Source organism: Emydura macquarii, unplaced genomic scaffold (genome assembly GCF_026122565.2).
Source record: "Emydura macquarii macquarii isolate MOO-44397 ecotype Brisbane River unplaced genomic scaffold, CSIRO-AGI_Emac_v2 contig_3603, whole genome shotgun sequence".
NCBI classification, from domain to species: Eukaryota; Metazoa; Chordata; order Testudines; family Chelidae; genus Emydura; species Emydura macquarii.
In genome coordinates, this window is record NW_027133740.1 from 9,201,077 (window position 1) to 9,220,084 (window position 19,008).

The 19,008-nt window shown below is 44.0% G+C and overlaps 1 protein-coding gene and 1 long non-coding RNA gene across 3 annotated transcripts in view; one reads left to right on the forward strand and one right to left on the reverse strand.

The window, feature by feature from the left end:
* Positions 1–277: 277 nt before the first annotated feature.
* On the reverse strand, positions 278–1,038 carry LOC137145695 (uncharacterized). The gene is made up of 2 exons (XR_010917730.1): positions 1,000–1,038; positions 278–738 (listed from the first exon to the last, which is right to left on the reverse strand). It is a non-coding gene; the product is annotated as an uncharacterized lncRNA (long non-coding RNA).
* Positions 1,039–5,521: 4,483 nt separating this feature from the next.
* GOLIM4 (golgi integral membrane protein 4) overlaps positions 5,522–19,008 on the forward strand; it is a 56,841-nt gene continuing 43,354 nt past the window's right edge. For both annotated transcript variants that reach the window (XM_067536541.1, XM_067536542.1), the window contains exons 1-2: positions 5,522–5,530; positions 6,686–6,930. In XM_067536541.1, coding sequence (XP_067392642.1) covers positions 6,744–6,930 — 187 coding nt within the window. In that variant the 5' untranslated portion in view covers positions 5,522–5,530; positions 6,686–6,743. The remainder of the gene's footprint in view (positions 5,531–6,685; positions 6,931–19,008) is intronic.

Sequence of the window (19,008 nt, forward strand, 5' to 3'; positions counted from 1 at the left end):
ATTTCATTAAAGAATGGAAACCTAGTTGGGGTAGAGAATGACATACAGGAATATGGAAAGATTCAGGTGTCACACTGTGTGCAATGGTTTACAACTGTGTCAACCTCAGAGCAGACTATCAAAAAAAGCAGGGCAGAGATCTCAAACCGATGGTATGTTCTAGATTAGAATTATATTTCACCTACCCAGTAATAAATGCAAACTCCTACAGCACTAGAAGTCTTACCATGTCTATTCCAGTCTATCTTGCCACTCAGGCAAGCTGGACGAAGGCTACGTCCACACTACAGACTTTGCAGTGGCACATCTGTAAGGTCTCCCATATAGCTGCTCTATGCTGGTGGAAGAGAGCTCTCCCACCAGCATAATTAAACCACCCCCAACAAGTGGTGGTAGCTATGTCAGCAGAAGAGGGTCTTCTGCCGACATAGCGCTGTCCACGTCGGCACTTTTGTTGGTGAAATATATGTAGGTCAGGCATGAAAAAAACAAAAACTTTTACTGACAAAAGTGGGGCCACACCACATCTATCTGCATGGGCTGGACCAGGGCACAGTTTCCTTGAGTTTGAGGACTGAACCTCTGGCAAGTGCAGAATGTGGACAGGATCTTCCTGCATTCCATTTGTCATTCATGAAGCCTGGTGTCTATCCTGATGCACAGGTCCATAAAAGCCTCCAACCTGGTAGGAAGATCTACCCATGCCATCTCATTCTTCAATTCGCTGCAGAGATCAAGCTGAAATTGATAAAAGAGTGCAACATCATTCCAGGTGATGTCTGTGTCCCAGTGTATAAATTGAGTGATATAGGAAAGGGCTGATCCAAGGGTTTGCCTGAGCTTATACATGGCAGAGACTTCCTATCAAACTTTATGTGGGTCATCAAAAATGGTAGTGAATGCTTGCAGGAAAGAATCCCAGCTGGTCAGCATCAGGTAGTCCTGCTTTAGAAGGGGGGAGGCCTATATTAGAGCCTTCTCAGTAAGCAATCTAATTACCTGCCCCAATTTGATCTGGTCCATGACACATTCCTCAGGCTGGAGCATTGGGTAATACACCCAGAAAATTTGCTGCGGGTGCCAACATATCTATCTGGTAACAGAACTTGGACTGGTCATCTGAGCTGGTGTCAGCAGAGGAGACGTGGATATCCACAGCTGCTTTGAGAGCTGCAACTAGTATGTGTGTTAATGCAAATCACCTGTCTGACAGTGGGGAGAAAGATCTACCCATAGCTGTTAGCACAGAGGACTATTGGGTGTGGCCAGCTAAAAGTGAGTTGGGCATGCCTGGAATGGCTCTAAATTGGAGCCACATTCAGAATGAGTTTGTTAGGGCTCAATGAAAAAATGTTTCTTTGGAGGGGGCCAGAGTGGGGGCCCAAAGCCTAGCCCCAGCAGGAGGGTAATGTAGAGGTAACAGAACAACCAGTGGTGAAACATGTGTCACTAGTGAACCAACTCAACCCTTACCTCTGTTTGTAAAATAATTGAATAACATTGTTACCGTCATAATGAACCTTACAAAGAAAAGCCTGTTTTAACTAAACATGATTTTACTGTTAATATTATAGCCAATGTTAAGTCTTGTAATTTGTTGCTAATGCTAAGAATTGTAGAAATGTACTATGTGCCTGATACTTTGTAAAACACTTGAAACATGTTAAAAATGGAAGAGGGAAAGTTTCTGTAATGCATTCAGCAGTGTCTGGGGACACCCCTTTCTGCATCACTTTTGCATGGGGGATGTCACGCTGTCTGAATAAGGGGGGCCTTGAGGTGTATTCAGGGGCTCTGATTACTCCTTTCTATACCAGTCTCGTGTTGGGGTGTCATGCTGGGTAGATGGGGGGAGAGCATTTGTCATGTTGGTTAACATCAGTGTGTCAAAATCATAATAATTCATGTGAGATATGCCATGTCAGGTACTGTTAGAAAGGTTATCATATGCTAAGTCAGATGATAATACTTATGTTCAAACGTAATATGTGAAATGGAAGTTATAGATATATTTGAGATATCTGTATTTCAAATTGTGCTGCCTGGGCAACACCCCAGATAGGATGGCGGCAGGACAATAGCCTGCTTAATGGCCCATTAAGACACTCATGGATGCAAGGGGCTCAGGAAGAAACTAAAGGCATACCTGAAGATTTACCAGGATTGGCCCATGTGACTCTAGATTCCATTTTAGTTCTTGTAACATTCCAGAGGGTATATAAGGCCAAGCCACAGAAACCATTTTTTCTTTGTTCCTGTTCAGCTACAGACACATACCTGCCTCTGGATCAATTCTTTTTGCAACTGAACCAAAGGACTTAGACCCATCCAGGTACTGGATGTGTACCGGAGGAACTGTACAAGCTTGCAACGCCACAATTCTTCTAGAAACCTGATGTATATGGACTTTCAATCATTTGGGTGTATCTGATTGCTCTAAACCTTTAACATTTCTCTTATGGTTTGTTTCTTTCTTTTTACAATAAACCTTTAGTTTTAGTTACTAAAGGATTGGCTGGCAGTGTGGTATTTTGGGTAAGATCCAAACTTATATTGATCTGGTACTGTGGCTGAACCTTTGAGGTCAGAGATAACCTTTTTAGTAAAGAGCATAGAGTTTAAATAACTGGTCTCTTTACTGGACCCAGTGGCTAATTGGGAGCCAGAGCCTGAACTGCAGTAAAGGGGGCCGTGAGTATTTGTATACTGGCTTCTGTGAGGATTCAGAAGCAGTTTCTGGCTGGTTGGGAAGCTTGACTTCAGTGTCACCCACCAGTGCTGGCAGAATCTGCTCTCTGTTTGCAGCCTGCCCTGACCGTGGCATTTTCAGGGGGCTACTCTGGACACGGGACGGGTCACATTCTGAATGAAAATTCATTAAGGGCCTGATATGTCCAGGTGCTGAGCTCTATTAAAAGCAAAGTCAACAAAAACCAAGGGTGCTCAGCACCTCTGGACGTGGTCAGCACCTGCAGGAATGGGTCCTAGTTCTTAGACTCTCTGTAATACACAGTGACCTTTATGATGTGGATATATTCCGGGCAGATCCTGAGCGGCTTTAAATTCTCATAGCTGGTATAAATTGCCATTTGGAGCGGAGGATCTACCTCTCAATGCCTTGCTTTCCACACAGGAAAAAAAAATCTGTTTATATGGTGGTACCAAATAACTGGGCAGATCTGAAGAAGAGTTCTGTATAACTTGAAAACTTGTCTCTTTCACCAACAGCAGTTGGTTCAATAAAAGATATTACCTCACCCAACTTGTTTCTCTCATATCCTGGGACCAACATGGCTACAACCAACACTGCAAACAAATTAAGTGACTCTGCATAAAAATCAAAGGAGTTTGAAAGGTAATATGTCACCCAACAAAAACATGCCTTTAAATATATTCCAAAATTAGAATAAGGACATACTTAATTTTACAGTTAGAGTACAAACACAAAGGGCCTGTTTTTGCCTCCTTTACTCACCTTGAGTAGTACTCTTCCTCCATTTCAGTGTGACTATTGGCAGAATAACGTAACGCTCAAGATGAGTCAGGGTGGCAGAATCAGGATCATAGATGTCATAACAAAAACAAAGGCCAAATATAAAACTACTGAAAGAAATCTGAATCCAAAAATGATGTCAGGATCAGTTCAAAAGGAGTCTTCAGACAAATCATTTGGGGGAGGAGAGGGAGAGGCATTAAACAAAAGAGATGGAAAAAATTCTTGAATGAGAACCCAATTCTCCTATGTAACTTCAAAACACTGTGACAGTTCTGTACATTTCAGGGTACAGGATTGAACCAGCCATTCACACCAATGAAGGGGGATCTTGGGGCCTGAACATGTGAGATGCTGAAGTACTCCTGGCAAAGAGCATTCACCACCCATCTCCTAGATGAAGTTCATGGGACTTAAAGATACCCAGGACCTCAAAATGAATGCATTACCTGGTGTCCAACCCTTGATAATCAGCATTTCCAAAAATCAGGGTGCAGGACCTGACCATGCAAGTGCAAGGTCCTAAGGTCCACTGCCGAAGAGGTGCTGAGGGCCCAGGAAGTCTGGCAACACCTCTACTGCGGTACTCAGAGTACATAAGAGGATCAGTCCCGTAGCCATTAGTAGGATGGCTGTACAGGTAGCTGGGACTAGTCAGTAACTGTAGTTTAGAGCAGCGTTTCTCAACCTTTTTGATACCAAGGACTGGCTTGCTGCCTTCTTAAACTGTGTCAGGGAGATCTTTGGGGCCAGCGCCAGTCCACGGATCAGTCATTGAGAAACGGTTGATAGTATATCCAGCACTCCAGCTTACGTCTGTTCCAGGCTATAAAAGAATGGACTCCTATAGTATAAGAGAATTTTAAAAATAAAATGTTTAAAAGAAATGTTTTTAAAAATCATATTAAACAAGCTGCTCCTTCATCCCCCATGGCTCCCTCCCTGATCTACTCTGCTCCGCTCCTCCTTCTAGGTTCTTTATCCAGCCTGCTCTGCTTTGCTCCCCGTACCCACCACCTTCATTCTGCTCTTGCAGAACTGTGAGTCTTTGGGTACGGTCGAGTCTAAGAGCAGCAGCACCTTGGGATTGTCCTTTCACAGTAAGCAGGTGCTGACGCTCTGCCCACACTCCGTTGGGCTCCAGCACAGGTTCCAGTTTGAAGTTGTGCAGGAACAAATAGGGCACCCAGCATATGGTTGTGTCTGCTGCTGGAACCTAAACCCGCCCACCCATACCTGTGTATGAAGCTGAAACCTACACACACTACACCTATGTATGCAGCTAGAACTGACACAACTCCACACACACACAAAATACATTTATGTATGCAGCTGGGACCTACACACAGCACCTGGAAAGTACATGCAACAGGCATGTGTGAACCAGTGTGTAGCTGGCATGTAAACATACACACCTTTTTTTTTCGCAGATGGGAGTGTACAACACACTAACCTTCACAAACCTGTCCACTGGTGTCACACGCAGGCACTGCACGTGTTCACAGCTGGAAAGTGCACACACACAGCCCAGACGTGTCTGTAGTGGCATTGTACATGAACACGTGCAGCTGAAAAGCGTGTGCGCACCCATGCAATCTGTGCCCACACCTCCGAGGAGCGACACACACCGATCTGTCTCCGCAGCTGGAGTGTCTACACACCCAGACACACACAGCGCCTGGTTCCCTTCCCGCGCTGGAACGCGCAGACACGCACCCCCCATGTGTCTGGCAGGTAGGTACACACACGCACACCCCGCACAAGTGCGCGAACGTGGAGCGCCCAGCCCGGCCCCAGCTCTCCAGCGTCCCGTCCTCCAGCTCCAGCCAGCCGCGCTCCAGGAATGGAGGAGAAGGCGGGGAGAGAGACGGAGTGCGCCCCGCGCGCCGGACGGACACAGCGGGCACCCAATGCGCACAGACCCTGCTCCCCGAAGGGAGGGGAGAGGGCAGAGGCTGGGCCCAATGAGGCAGCGCCCGGAGCGGGACTTCCTTCGGGGATCCCACTGCAGAGAGCAGCCGAGGAGCGGGGTGACACGTAAGTTACGGGCTGGAAGGTGGCCAGGGCAGGCAGGGAAAAGTTTCCTTTGTTTCCCGTTCAGGTGGCAGCGGAGTAAGGCGGGCAGGAGGGGAGGGAGCTGATGCACCGGACCCCCCCCCCCCCCAGTAAGGCGGGCAGGAGGGGAGGGAGCTGATGCACCGACCCCCCCCCCCCAGTAAGGCGGGCAGGAGGGTAGGGAGCTGATGCACAGACCCCCCCCCCCAGTAAGGCGGGCAGGAGGGGAGGGAGCTGATGCACAGACCCCCCCCCCCCAGTAAGGCGGGCAGGAGGGGAGGGAGCTGATGCACAGACCCCCCCCCCAGTAAGGCGGGCAGGAGGGGAGGGAGCTGATGCACAGACCCCCCCCCCCCCAGTAAGGCGGGCAGGAGGGGAGGGAGCTGATGCACAGACCCCCCCCCCCCCCAGTAAGGCGGGCAGGAGGGGAGGGAGCTGATGCACAGACCCCCCCCCCCAGTAAGGCGGGCAGGAGGGGAGGGAGCTGATGCACAGACCCCCCCCCCCCCCCCCGTAAGGCGGGCAGGAGGGGAGGGAGCTGATGCACAGACCCCCCCCCCCCCAGTAAGGCGGGCAGGAGGGGAGGGAGCTGACAGAGAAACACGCTCGCCCCCTGACCCTCTCCCAAAGCAAGGCAGCAGGCAGCAGAAGAGGGGAGCCGCTCCCTAGAGCCCCCCTGCCCCCAGCACGCACGGACACACTAGTAACCGGGGCAGGGGCCTGCAGCCCACAGACTCCCCCCAAGTCCCGCAGACAGGACGGCAGAGAGCAGGGGAGCTGCGGTGTAGAGACCCCCTTCCCCCCCTCCCAGCCTCCAGCCCGTCACCCCAGCGGAGAAGCGGCCGCCCCCACCTCGCCCCACCTGCGGGTGAGGCAGGCAGCTGCTCCCTAGAGACATCTCCCGCCCGGCGCCGCGGGGGCCCCCGAGCCCCCTTACTGCGGCGCAGAGCCGGGCGGGGCAGCCCCGTGCCCGCAGCATGCGCCTCCCGTGCCCGCAGCCACGCGTGCCTGGCGGAGCCTGGAGCTGCCCGGGGTGCCACGGCACTAGCAGCGGGTGGGGGCCGGAGCGCTCAGGGTCCCCTCCTCCCGGCTCTGTCCCTTGGTGCCCAACGCTGCCTCCTCCTCCTCCTCCTCCAGCTGCTGCCGGCTGCTAAACCGCCGGGGGTGGGGGGGCTCCGGGACCCGAGGAGGGACTATGGGCAACGGGATGTGCTCCCGAAAACAGAAGCGGATTTTCCAGACCCTTTTGCTCCTGACCGTGGCGTTCGGCTTCCTCTACGGGGCCGTGCTGCACTACGAGTTGCAGAGCCAGCTGAGGAAAGCCGAGGCGGTGGCACTCAAGTACCAGCAGCACCAAGAGTCGCTCTCAGCCCAGCTACAAGGTAATGCCACTTCCACTGATCTCTGCAGGGGTCCCCCTGCCCTGTCCCAGGGGCTGCGGAATAATCTTCCGCGCCCCCCCCCCCCCCGGAAAGCCCTGGGCTGCAGCTCGCTAACTGCTCCCCACACTTACTGCTTTCCCCAACCACCAGGTTTTGCTAACTACGTGCCGGAGTTTCCTCTTGTACCAGGATGTCCTCTCACCAACTGTATCCTGGCCCTACTGAAGTCAATGGGAGTTTTGCCACTAATTCTGATGGGGCCAGGATTTCGCCCCTGTATATTTATATAGTGCCTCTTAATCCCGAGGGATGGCAAAGCACTTTACACCCTCTAATTTAAAAAGGAATACTTCCAGCATCCCCCTGTTCTTATTCATCCTACAACCCAAAAACATGTACCATACACTGACTTGTCTGCTGCTTTAAGTTATCTTGCCGGTGTTATTTGGATGCTGGTGACACAACATAAGATTATATAGCTGCTGTCCCTTGGGACCAGCAAGAAAATTACACCTCTCATGTAGTTACACCAGGAGAGGAACGTTTTAATAATAGGTATATTTTTGTTGAACATCCTTACAGGGTTTTTGAATAAAGCTATTTTAATAACTGGCGGGGGGGAGGCTCTGAAGTTCTTGACATTTTTGAAAGTGGCCATCCATCCATCCATCCTGTTTCTCAGTTTTAGGATACCTCAAATTGAGATACTTTGTATCTGATGCTGAGGACTTGCAGTTCCCATTTACTTCAGCACTTCTGAAAATTAGGGGCAAGGTGTCAAACTTGTGCATGAAACATCAGTGCAATGGGAGGAGTTGTGGGTCCTCAGTACCGCTGAGCTCCAGCCCTAATGGTTTCAAGTCAGGCACACAAACAATCTGTGGTTGGTTCTGAAAACTTTGGCCTTATTGTTTATGTATTCTTTTCAAAGACTTTTAAAAGTGACTAGAAAATGAATATTGATCATGTTATCATAATTAAACATCCAAACACATACATCGGTATGTAGGATGAATACTGTAGATTTGATAATGCAGCCTTTACACATCAGAGAATTAGTTATTGAACATGTTTAACTGTGGTTTAGAAACCATCCCTACTTCGTTTTATTACCTCAAATTGAAATACTATAATGCTATGGAAAAATTTGGACAGAATCTTCACCCTAGTGACCCAGGAGGTATAAGCATGTGGCTGAGAGATGGGTATGTGGCAGATGGCTGTTGTTAGCTGTGGTGTTATCAGTTGTTGGCTGTGTGCCCGCGTTCCCCGTCTAGGTGCTGTCCCAGTTCTGCGCTGGTAATCGAGACAGCACCCACAATCGAATGAATTGACACAACCACGGATCCGCTGAGCAAGGAAAGCACCTAGCCAAGTTTATTGCAATGAATCACTATGAGAAGCGACCTATATCTTACAAGTACACTTAACATATAAATGCTTCTTCATAAATGGAATGGCTCAGTTAACAGAGAGACTCTCCATTATCCCCTCAGCTGGACAAAGTAGTTTCCTCTGACATGCTCTTTTATACATTACTACAGACAAGTTTCATTCTGCCTCTCTGACATAGTATGATACCACCCATTACGTTGTACTGAATGGTTTGATCAAAACATTCCTATTTATCATATTAACAAGAAATTTCTATCCATTATAGTGTCGTTTGAGGAGGTCAGGGAGCCCTTATCTTTGGGATGCTAGAATATCCTGGTACCCTCTGTCTCTAGACTGTAATTTCATTCTCTTATGCCTAGCACTGCTTTAGGAACGTGTATGTTTCCAGTATCAGCTCAATTCTTGCCAATTTCTAGGAGGTCATATGTAAGTTTACAGTTTGACTTTGCTTCTTAGCAGTGTTAGACCTGGCCTGTCATGTTAGGTCTCATGTCTCGATCTCTTACTTTCTACTACAATGGCTAAAGGGCTACTTTAGCGAATTTGCATTTTTGCCAACACTATTTGAAGAAAAAAGAGAGAAACAGGAACAACTGTTGCCCAGTCAAATTAAAATTCAGTACATTTTCTGCTGCTATCACTAAACTGAAGAAAAGCAGAGTGTGCTACCTGGATAAAGGAGAAGGGATCTGTAGATGGTAGTCATTGGGGATGGTTTATAAACATCCACTTTCTAAACATTATGTTGAGCGACCATTTTCCAAATAAACAAATGCATAAAAGAACAATAAGACAGAACTCAATTAAAAGGCTATCATCATGAATCATGCAACATATTATGTTATTTCCCTCTTACCTTTGATTACTTTTAATTTGTTACCAAACAATTAAAACATGAAAGAAAAAAAAGTATAAATTATTTTGATTTATAATGTTTTTTTTTTAAAAAGCACGTACCGTTGCCAATTTATCTACTATGTAGATAAGATTTTCTACAGAAAGACACCTTGTTTGGCAGTAATAAACCTCTTACTACAAAACATATGTAACACTTCTACGACTTAAGGCATGGCTACCGCTAGAGAGTTTACAGCGGCACAGGTTTAAGCTTGTTATGTAGCTGCCCTAAACTGACAGGAGAGAGTTCTCCTGTCGGCTTAACTACTCCAGCAGTCGCTATGTTGGCAGGAGAAGCTTTCCTGCCAACGTAGTGAAGGCCACCATGTCGGTGTGATTTATTCACACCCCTGAATGACATAAATGATGACAACGTAAGATGTTGTGTAGACGTAGCCTAATATAAATGAAAGAGATTAGAAAAAAAGTTACTCTGCCCACTGTACCAACTCCCCATTTTCTCTACTGTATGCATTTTACAGGCCGTAGAGCCTGATTGTGCACTGTCTTGCACCTTCTGTAATCATTTCTACTTATGTAAGTGTGTGGAGAATTCTGGTTTCATAGCATTTTATGACCACTTAGCATAGAACACAACTACACAAGCTGGATAATCTGGTCTTTTGTTTATAATCAGTTTCCCTTGTTGTTAGTGTGGGCCTTTCACACACAGCAACAGAGGAGAGGAAAATGTTTTTCTTTTAAATATAGATTTTTAAAACAACACAAAATAAAAATATTGGCAGAAAAACTCAAAGGCAGGTTCCATATCTGACTGTACTTTGAACATTTAAGTGGCTGAGATTTTAATTGATAGTGTCCTTTTAAAAGCTACTACAAATATTTACTTTTCTAGGTTCTTTCTTTGGAGTTCTTTCTAATGTAAAGAGCCCCAGTTCATCTTATCGAAGGAGTGCTAATTACTTTAATGCTAACATTAAATAAAAAATTGTATGGCCAATGGCAAAGACTTTTGATTTATAATAAATAAACCTATTTATGTAGAAACACTTGCCTTTGAATTATTTCATTCACTATTTTTAACTTGGTGAGATAATTGAGTAGTTTATTTTTATTAGAACAGCAACAAAATCTATAGTTAGTAAGCCACACTATTTTCATGTCCCTTTTGACATAACCAGTTGTTCTCTTAAGATACGGATACTGTTGTAGTGATAATTTTGGAAGTATAAGTATGCTGAAATATTCTTAACAGGAGCTAGTGAGGGGGTAGGAATGCATTGCAGGCCCAAACTGGGCCCAGTAGGCATATGTTGGATTTGATTCAGAAGGAAGTGAGGGTGGGGTGGGGATGGCAAGCAGAGAGAGAGAAAGGTGATGGATTTACTAGTAACTTTTAGTTCTAAATCTATAGAAGGATCCTCTTGGAAAAAATTCAAAGCAGAGCACCATCTTCTTTCTTACCTACATATAACTCCTTTACGTTTAATATTTACAAAGCTTTTCTAGCTTTCCTACCTAGGTCACGAGATACGGGCCTTTCTTATTGCATTTGCTAGTTCCAGATGAATTCCTGAATGAATTCTCAATGAATAGATTCCAAGGTCTGAAGGGACCATTGTAGTCATCTAGTCTGACCTCCTATGTAACACAGGCCGAAGATCTTCCCAAAAATGATTTCTAGAGCATATCTCATTGGAAAAAAATCCAGTCTTGATTTAAAACTTGATGGTGATGGAGAAATAAAGCAGCATTTCATGCCTTTGGCTGAGAAGGTTAATCCCTGTTCCCTCTTTTAAGTCTCTGACTTTCCTTGTCCAAATTCAGCCCTGGTTCAAGTGGATGTAACTTTTATGAAGTCAGTGGAACTGTATTTGCTTACCCCAGGACTGAATTTAGCACTAAGTCTGATGCTTGTGCCTTTTCTCTGCTTTAGTTTATCAGAGGAGTTTCTACTCTTCCTCATATGAAGGCAGGAGTTTGGGGGACAGGGAGCCAGTAGGAATGGTTGACTACACAATTGTGAGAGTAGGACAGCTCTTTTGGAAGGGCTGGGAGGTTAGCTGCCAGTTCTATGGCCTCTGCTCACATGGGGTGTGTCTTTGTACTTGAAAATTAACCTTGAAAACCAGGACATTGAGAACTGCAGAAGAGAACATGTCTCAGTCTTATCTCCTGAATTTTACCTCATCATATATTTCTATTGGACTTTAGAGGAAGTAGGGCAGCTTTTGTGATCCACAGTATAATTACTGGAAGCAAAGCTTAGAGATGACAGGTGCTGGCTTATACAATTGTTCCGAGCACACTCAAAACCTATTACATTAATACATCCCTGTATAGAATTTCTAGTTATGAAGTGTTTTATAAAGAAGGTAACTGCTGATCTCCCAGAAGGCTGATTATTTTTAAATCTTATTCTCTTAGCATTACATGTTCAAAACTCGGAGGTAATCTTACTTCATTTGCCTTCAAAATGATATAACAACATGTGAAAGATCTTTAAGAGTTTAATGCTTTGCTTGATGCTGTTCGTCTATTAGCTAGATAGGAACAGATTTCTGTAGCTGGAATAGAAATGGATTGACAGTTGTATGAAAACCCAATCTCATCTTTCTGACCACTTCGAGTCTAAATGGAGTTGGCAGTGATTTCTAGAGCTTATCCCAATAACCATTCTACTTCTAAGTGCCTTTGACTATCTTATTCTTGTTACTCAATATTAGAGTAGAACCCCAATTATCTGAAGGTTTCAGGGACTCTTCCCTTTCCAACCCTGAACCTTGCTATCATTTGGGGAAGCAACATAACAGGACTTCTGACCTTCAGATTTCAACCTGCTGGTTGGCTTGTCCTATATGGACCATTTGAAAGTTTCCCCAAGGCTGTCTGACCCTCCAGGACTTAAGCTGCCAGATCAACTAAAATGCAAGCTGAAATTCTACAGAGCCAATTGGTTCTAGGGAAGCCACCAGACAATGATCTGAAACAGGAGATGTCATTTGCTTCAACCTGTGATGTGACCTGTTTGGAGTAGTCCAGGCATGTTGTAACTAAATATATATAAATCAGACTTACGATCTATTGAAGAAAAGGGGTATATAAGAGCTATGCATTATTAATTCTGTATGTCTGTAATGTGGTCTGTTAAAATGTTCTTAATAAAATAGGTGAAGAAAAACGTGAATGAATCTGACTCTGCATCTCTCACATCTAAGTGTGCATGCTGGGAGTAAGACCTGATAGAACTTTGTCCATCTCTTCTCTTCCAAGCACCATCCAGTAAAATTATATCTGTGTTGCTGCTGCACATAGGGTTGACTCCCCTTCCGCTCCCTCTTCCCCCCCGGGCAGCAGCATCATAGATGCACTTGTGCTGAGGGGGCATTCTTGTACTTAAGGTGAAGGATAACATGAAAAATAATATTCCTGGGCTGAATTTAAACTCCTCATTACCCTTTTCGTGCTCACTTTAACTGTTAAGCAAGGCATGTTGCACCACCCTGAAACAAGTCCGTTTCAGCAATGAGGAAGCAGGCATTGCACTGCTTTTACCTCAACTCTCCTTGCTAGTACAAAGAACTGCTAATGTATAGGGAAACTTGTAACTGGTAGTGAGACACATTGTCACTTTCTCCCAGCCCCCAGCACTGCACCATCACCACTATTCTGCCTGCAGCATTCAAAGCGTTACTGATGCTGCTCCACCAGTCTCCAAGCATGTTCTCCAGCAATCCTTGTGGTGGTGCTTCTTGCTATTCAGACTTTCATTTGGAGCTCTGCAAGACCCATGCCGGTAGTGTTACAGACACATTGGCAGTGCTCTGAACATTACAGGGCAGCAGGGAGTGGAGGGATCAGGAGCACTTCTCTAGCTTGCAACAGGCTGAGTTCAGCTGTGGATCTGGAGATGATTTTGTGAGGTTGGCTTTGTTTATGTTGTCTAGAGATAACTTTTACTAGATTGGTTATTTTAAGAGTTGGCTACTTTGTGTAAATTGTATTTCTTAAATGTATATGTATCTCTTAAAGGCACCCACTCCATCACTCTATAAGTGGCGGAGAATATCATAGTGAAGGATAATAAATGACCACTAGATTATGATCAAATGCAAATCAAAAAGACAAATAAGGCTTCCTAAATCTGCTATCTATATGGTGTTTTGCAGATTCTCAATTTATTGAAAGGCAGTTAGCCTTGATTTATAACCTCATCTGAGAATTTTAGTTCTTTTTCTACTCATTCCCACTTCTCACTTTGTGTACAAATGTCTTTATTTTACAGGTTTAGAGTGGAGTTAGCAAAATTCAGTTTAGTGAACACTCTGACCAAATTGTACATGGGAAGAATTAAATTTACCATGTGAAACGTGACTGTGTTCCCATCTAAAGTGTCTGTTTTATATCTAAATTTATTGTTTAAGGTAAACTGTTTGCCAATTTATATAGAAATAAGAATTTGTAATAAGATTTCATACTGTAAATTCAGAAATGGCACTGGGCAATTAGTCCCCATTAGGTGAAGGAGCAGGCTTATTACCTTTTGAGAGATTTTCATATTAAATGAAAGAGGTCCCTGGCTCTGGCAGCTGAATTCCAACAAGAACAGAGTTAATTAAGGCAATGCATGTATTACCTGTTTTACAGTATTTGTAGTACATGTCCACATCTGGAGGCACAAAACACCTCCTAATGGAGCATAGTACAGGCAATAATTAATAGATACTTTCAGGAATAATCGTTACCAGTGCTGCAGTCTAGTCTCTCTGGGTTCCATAGCATGTACCCTGCCTTTAAGATTGGGATGGGAGTGAATGGGATAAACTTCCTTTTTTTCTTTTTTTCTTTTTTTTCCCTGCGGTTAAAGTTGGCCCTGGTTAATGGTAGGACTGTGCAAAATGTAGAACTATAATCCTGAGTCCACATGTAATTAGGGTGGGTTTCGATTCTTTTTAAATTTGTGAACAGTCTGGCGGGGTCATGAACAGTTCAGACTTGAGTAGATGCTATTTGGAAAGCCCCTGGCCCACCTGTTCTCACTGTTGTCTCTTGCAAGGCTAGAGAAATGGCTGCCTCTCTCTCCTTCTAAATTTGTTTCATTTGCTGGCCAAGGGGCTTGCTCCTTCAAGTTTTCTAGAGGTACCAGATGGCCACTCATCGAATTGCAGGGCAGCTAGCAGGTATTGGCTGCTTTAAATAATTGGAAATGCTAGAATAACTGCAGGGCAGACTTAGGATTTCAAGGAAACAGTCATGGTTTCCTGAACGTCAGAAGACTGTGAACGCTATTATCTGGCTGGCCAACCAGCTCCAAAATTGAGTGAGGTGGGAGTTTGAGTGAGGTGGGAGTTTGAGTGAGGTGGGAACTGTCCTAGCCTCCCCACCCCTTAGAAGATAGGAACAGAGAGTCTGGAGGTTGGGAGTTGCCATGGGACTGGTTGTTGTTGTGGGAAGAAATGGTGTCCTGGGGTGGAAGGAGACGTGTGTGCACATGGGGGTTCTTCTGGAGGTTCAGATTCTGCATTCACTGGCAAGCTATCAGCCTCTGCAGTTTAGAGTGACCAGACAGCAAGTGTGAAAAATCAGGACAAGAGGTGGGGGATAATAGGCACCGATTATAAGGAAAAGCCCTGAATATCGGGACAGTCCCTATAACATCGGGTCATCTGGTCACCCTACTGCAGTTGGACTTTGCATAGTTCATTCACCATTAACAGATAAGTGAAAATTCAATGGCCCAATCAGTTTTTGGTGGACAAGTGTTCATATTGCATAAAGCACCATCACAACAGGTATTGATATAGGTGCTCAGGAAAGAGGCTGAGGAAGTAATGGATGTGGAAACCAAACTTGATATCCGTATAGATGGTCCCTCCATAGGAGGGGTTTGTGACACATTAGGAATAGGGTGTGTGAAACCTTCTTTATTGCTGTTGTTTAAGCTCTACCATAGCTAGTGGGCATCTGGTAAAGCATTCTTTTGTGTCTTTGCTTTTCATCTGGCATTTATTCTTAAACAGAAATTCACTTAAACTTGGTTGCCTCAGACTGTTTAGTTTAAAATTATACTTGAAATACATCATCTTCCATACTGAAGCTCGTAAATCAGAGCCAGGAGTAAAGAGAAGGTCAGTAGAATTATGCATATACTTGTTTATCTGACACCTCTGCAATACTCTTAATTACATGGAGAATTGTCTTATCTACAATCAGTGCAGGGGTGAGTAAGAAGACAAACCAAGTGGCCTACCATTAGAATTGGATGTTTTGAATCCTGGATTTTAACATGCATGGGTCTTTTGGAACTGGATGCAGTTCTATGAAAAGGAAATCAGCAATAGTTTTGGTTGTATAGATTTACAGTAAAGTTGCTCTGATTTTCAGTGTATCATTTGGGGTTGGCATACAAAATAGGTGTTTAATATTTCTGCTAACAGGATGTACAGTAATCAGTCTTAATCGCTCCATGTGCTTAGGCTGGTGAGAACAAGTTTTGCACTGTATAGATGTTAACAACATTTTTATCAGTGATAAGTGAACTAGGCTGATTGTGATGGGCTTGCCCTCTAGTTGTTAAAGTCTTAAAAGGATATCAGTGCTATTGGAGTGTCTCCTTAAGCACAGTTGTGAAAGATACCTGACTACATTTGTATTTTGGGATCCCAGAAAGGATGGAAGCTCCATATAGGTGATTAGTCTGTTGATGAAGCACTCATGCCACTTAAATCATACATGCTGGATTGGTTCATGTCTTGATTAAGTTTGGAACAGCTCCCTCTGTTTATGCAGGAGAGGCAGCAGTATAAAGGCGGTGTATGTGTTATGCTTTCTAGGGGATGAAAGAACTAAAATAATTCTGCCCCTTAAATCTAAGCAATTTACTTTTTTTTTCCCTTCTCTCTTCCCTCACCCTGCAATTCCTTTGGGGAGTCTTTGTGTCTCCATTGAAAAATACCCCATGCATCACCCCTGCTGCTGGGAAGGAGGAAAATGTAGCCCCAGTGAGCTGCTAGAGCACCTTTTCTGTGATGGTGCCAGAGGAGACTCTCAAAATCCTCTCCCAAAAGTTTAGCCAAAGTGGCCAATGATCTGAGCAGGGTCAGGTCTGAGCTCCTTTTCCAGAAGGATAGGTGGGATTGTAGGCTATAACCATCTGCCCCAAACCTACAGCAGATTAAATGAATGAAAAGAGAGCAGAGGCTGCCTTAGCATGTTTGGCTCCTCCTTCATCACTCCATCTCCTGGAGCTTTAAATCAGCTTCTGTACCAGATGACTGGAGGACAGCTAACGTGATGCCAATTTTTAAAAAAGGCTCCAGAGGCAATCCTGGCAACTACAGGCCGGTAAGCCTAACTTCAGTATCAGGCAAATTGGTTGAAACTATAGTAAAGAACAGAATTATCAGACATATAGATGAATACAATTTGTTGGGGGAAGAGTCAGCATGGTTTTTGTAAAGGGAAGTCACGCCTCACCAATCTACTAGTATTCTTGGAGGGGGTCAACAAATATGGACAAGGTGATCCAGTAAATGGAGTGTACTTAGATTTTCAGAAAGCCTTTGAGAAGGTCCCTCAACAAAGGCTCTTAAGCAAAGTAAGTAGTCATGGGATAAGAAAGAAGGTCCTCTCCTGGATCAGTAACTGGTTAAGAGATAGGAAACAAAGGGTAGGAATAAATGGTCAGTTTTCAGGATGGAGGAAGGGTAAACAGTGGTGTCTCCCAGGGGGCTGTACTGGGACCAGAACTGTTCAACATATTCATAAATGACCTGGAAAAAGGAGTAAGCAGTAAGGTGGCAAAATTTGCAGATGATGCAAAACTACTCAGGATAGTTAAGTCCAGAGCAGACTGTGAAGAGTTACAAAGGGATATCATAAAACTGGGTGACTGGGCAACAAAATGGCAGATGAAATTCAGGGTTGATAAATGCAAAGTAATGGGACACTGGAAAACATAATCCCAACTATACGTATAAAATGATGAGGGTCTAAATTAGCTGTCACCACTCAAGAAAGAGATCTTGCAGTCATTGTGGATAGTTCTCTGAAAACATCCACTCAATGTGTGGCAGTCAAAAAAGCTAGCAATGTTGGGAATCATTAGGAAAGGGATAGATAATAAAACAGAAGATATCATATTGCTTTTTTATAAATCCATGGTACACCCACAATCTTGAATACTGTGTGCAGATCTGGTCACCCCATCTCAAAGATATATTGGAATTGGAAAAGGTACAGAAAAGGGTCAACTAAAATTATTAGGTGTGTGGAAAAACTTCCATATTAAATTTGTTAGTCTTTAAAGTGCCACAGAACTCTCGTTGTTTTTTCATATTTGAAGAGATTATCTTCATCTTTAATTGGGCCTGGCGCCCCCTGTAGCTGCAATGAGGTGCTTTAACTGAGCTCTCCAGCTCCAGTTAACTATTTTGGAGCCCGTGGGGGATACACACACACACAAAGCTTGTGCTATAGTAGAACCTCAGAGTTATGAACACCTCAGGAATGGAGGTTGTTGGTAACTCTGAATAAAATGTTATGGTTGTTCTTTCAAAAGTATGACTTAGTACAGCTTTGAAACTTTCCTATGCAGAAGAAAAATGCTGCTTTCCCTGTATTTTTTAGTAGTTTACGTTTAACATATCACTGTACCGTATTTGTTTTTTTGTTTTTTGTCTCTGCTGCTGCCTGATTGTGTACTTCCAGTTCCAAATGAGGTGTGTGGTTGACTGGTCAGTTCATAACTCTGGTGTTCGCAACTCTGAGGTTCTACTGTATTTTGATTATACTAACCTACTGTGTTGTCAAACACGATTCTACTTCCAGCATGGGTGGGATTTTAGGAAGATAGTCTGTGCTCCTGCACAGAAAGTTTTCTCGATAATGCGGGCAGCTGCTTGAAACTAGCTCTAAGATGGTTCAGTCTGAAACCGCTGCTCTGATCTCATAGAAGAGGCCCAATTGGTCTGAGCGGCGATTCCTCAGAATGTATAAAATTATTTCATAATATGTGAACAGAACCAACTGAACTCTTGTGTCAAGATGATGATGTTCCAAATACATTACCCCAATAGGCTGGATCAATAGGCTTTTTAATGCTACGTGTTGTCCCAAGAGAGACCCAGTATTTGGGCATGAGAAAGGCCACTCACGCCTCATGAACACTATCTCCACTCTTACTCTGGAAGTTGAGTACACTCTGTACCATTTCTTTGCAGTGGTGGGTAGAATGCCAAGAATTTAAAGGTGAGATAAATATTATGCTTGTATTGGAATGGGATTATTACATGGGAAAACTAAAACTGGTCCATTAAAGCAAATTAAGGAGCAGCCTGTTAATATTTATTGGTAACAATAATAACTAAATAATGCAGCAGTCATTCTGCTTCTGCTTCTGATTAAGGAAGATCTTTTTGGAGTGATTTGCTGTTTTTAGGTGCCAACTAGGCCAAGTTTTGGTCCCTCTGAAGTTTATGGCAAACTTCTACTGAGTTCAACCTGCTGATTTGACCCCGTTGTTCTTATTTTAAATGAGTGTCTTCCAAGAAGAAAGATACAAATTTGAGAGAAACATTAAGTCTTGGTGATGGCCTTGTTTAGATTGATTCTTTTCTAAATTGTAGTTTAAGAATTTGCTCTTTTTAAATTCCCTACAGTAGTAAAGATCTATGTCTGAACTTCTTTGAGGAAGTGGCTTAACCGTCTTGAAAGGTGATAACCACATATCCCTCTTAGGTTTTATTTTATCATAATGGAGTATGGCAAAAGCTAATGTTTGAATTGGGCAAGACCATAAAAACAAACAAATCTCAAATCAAA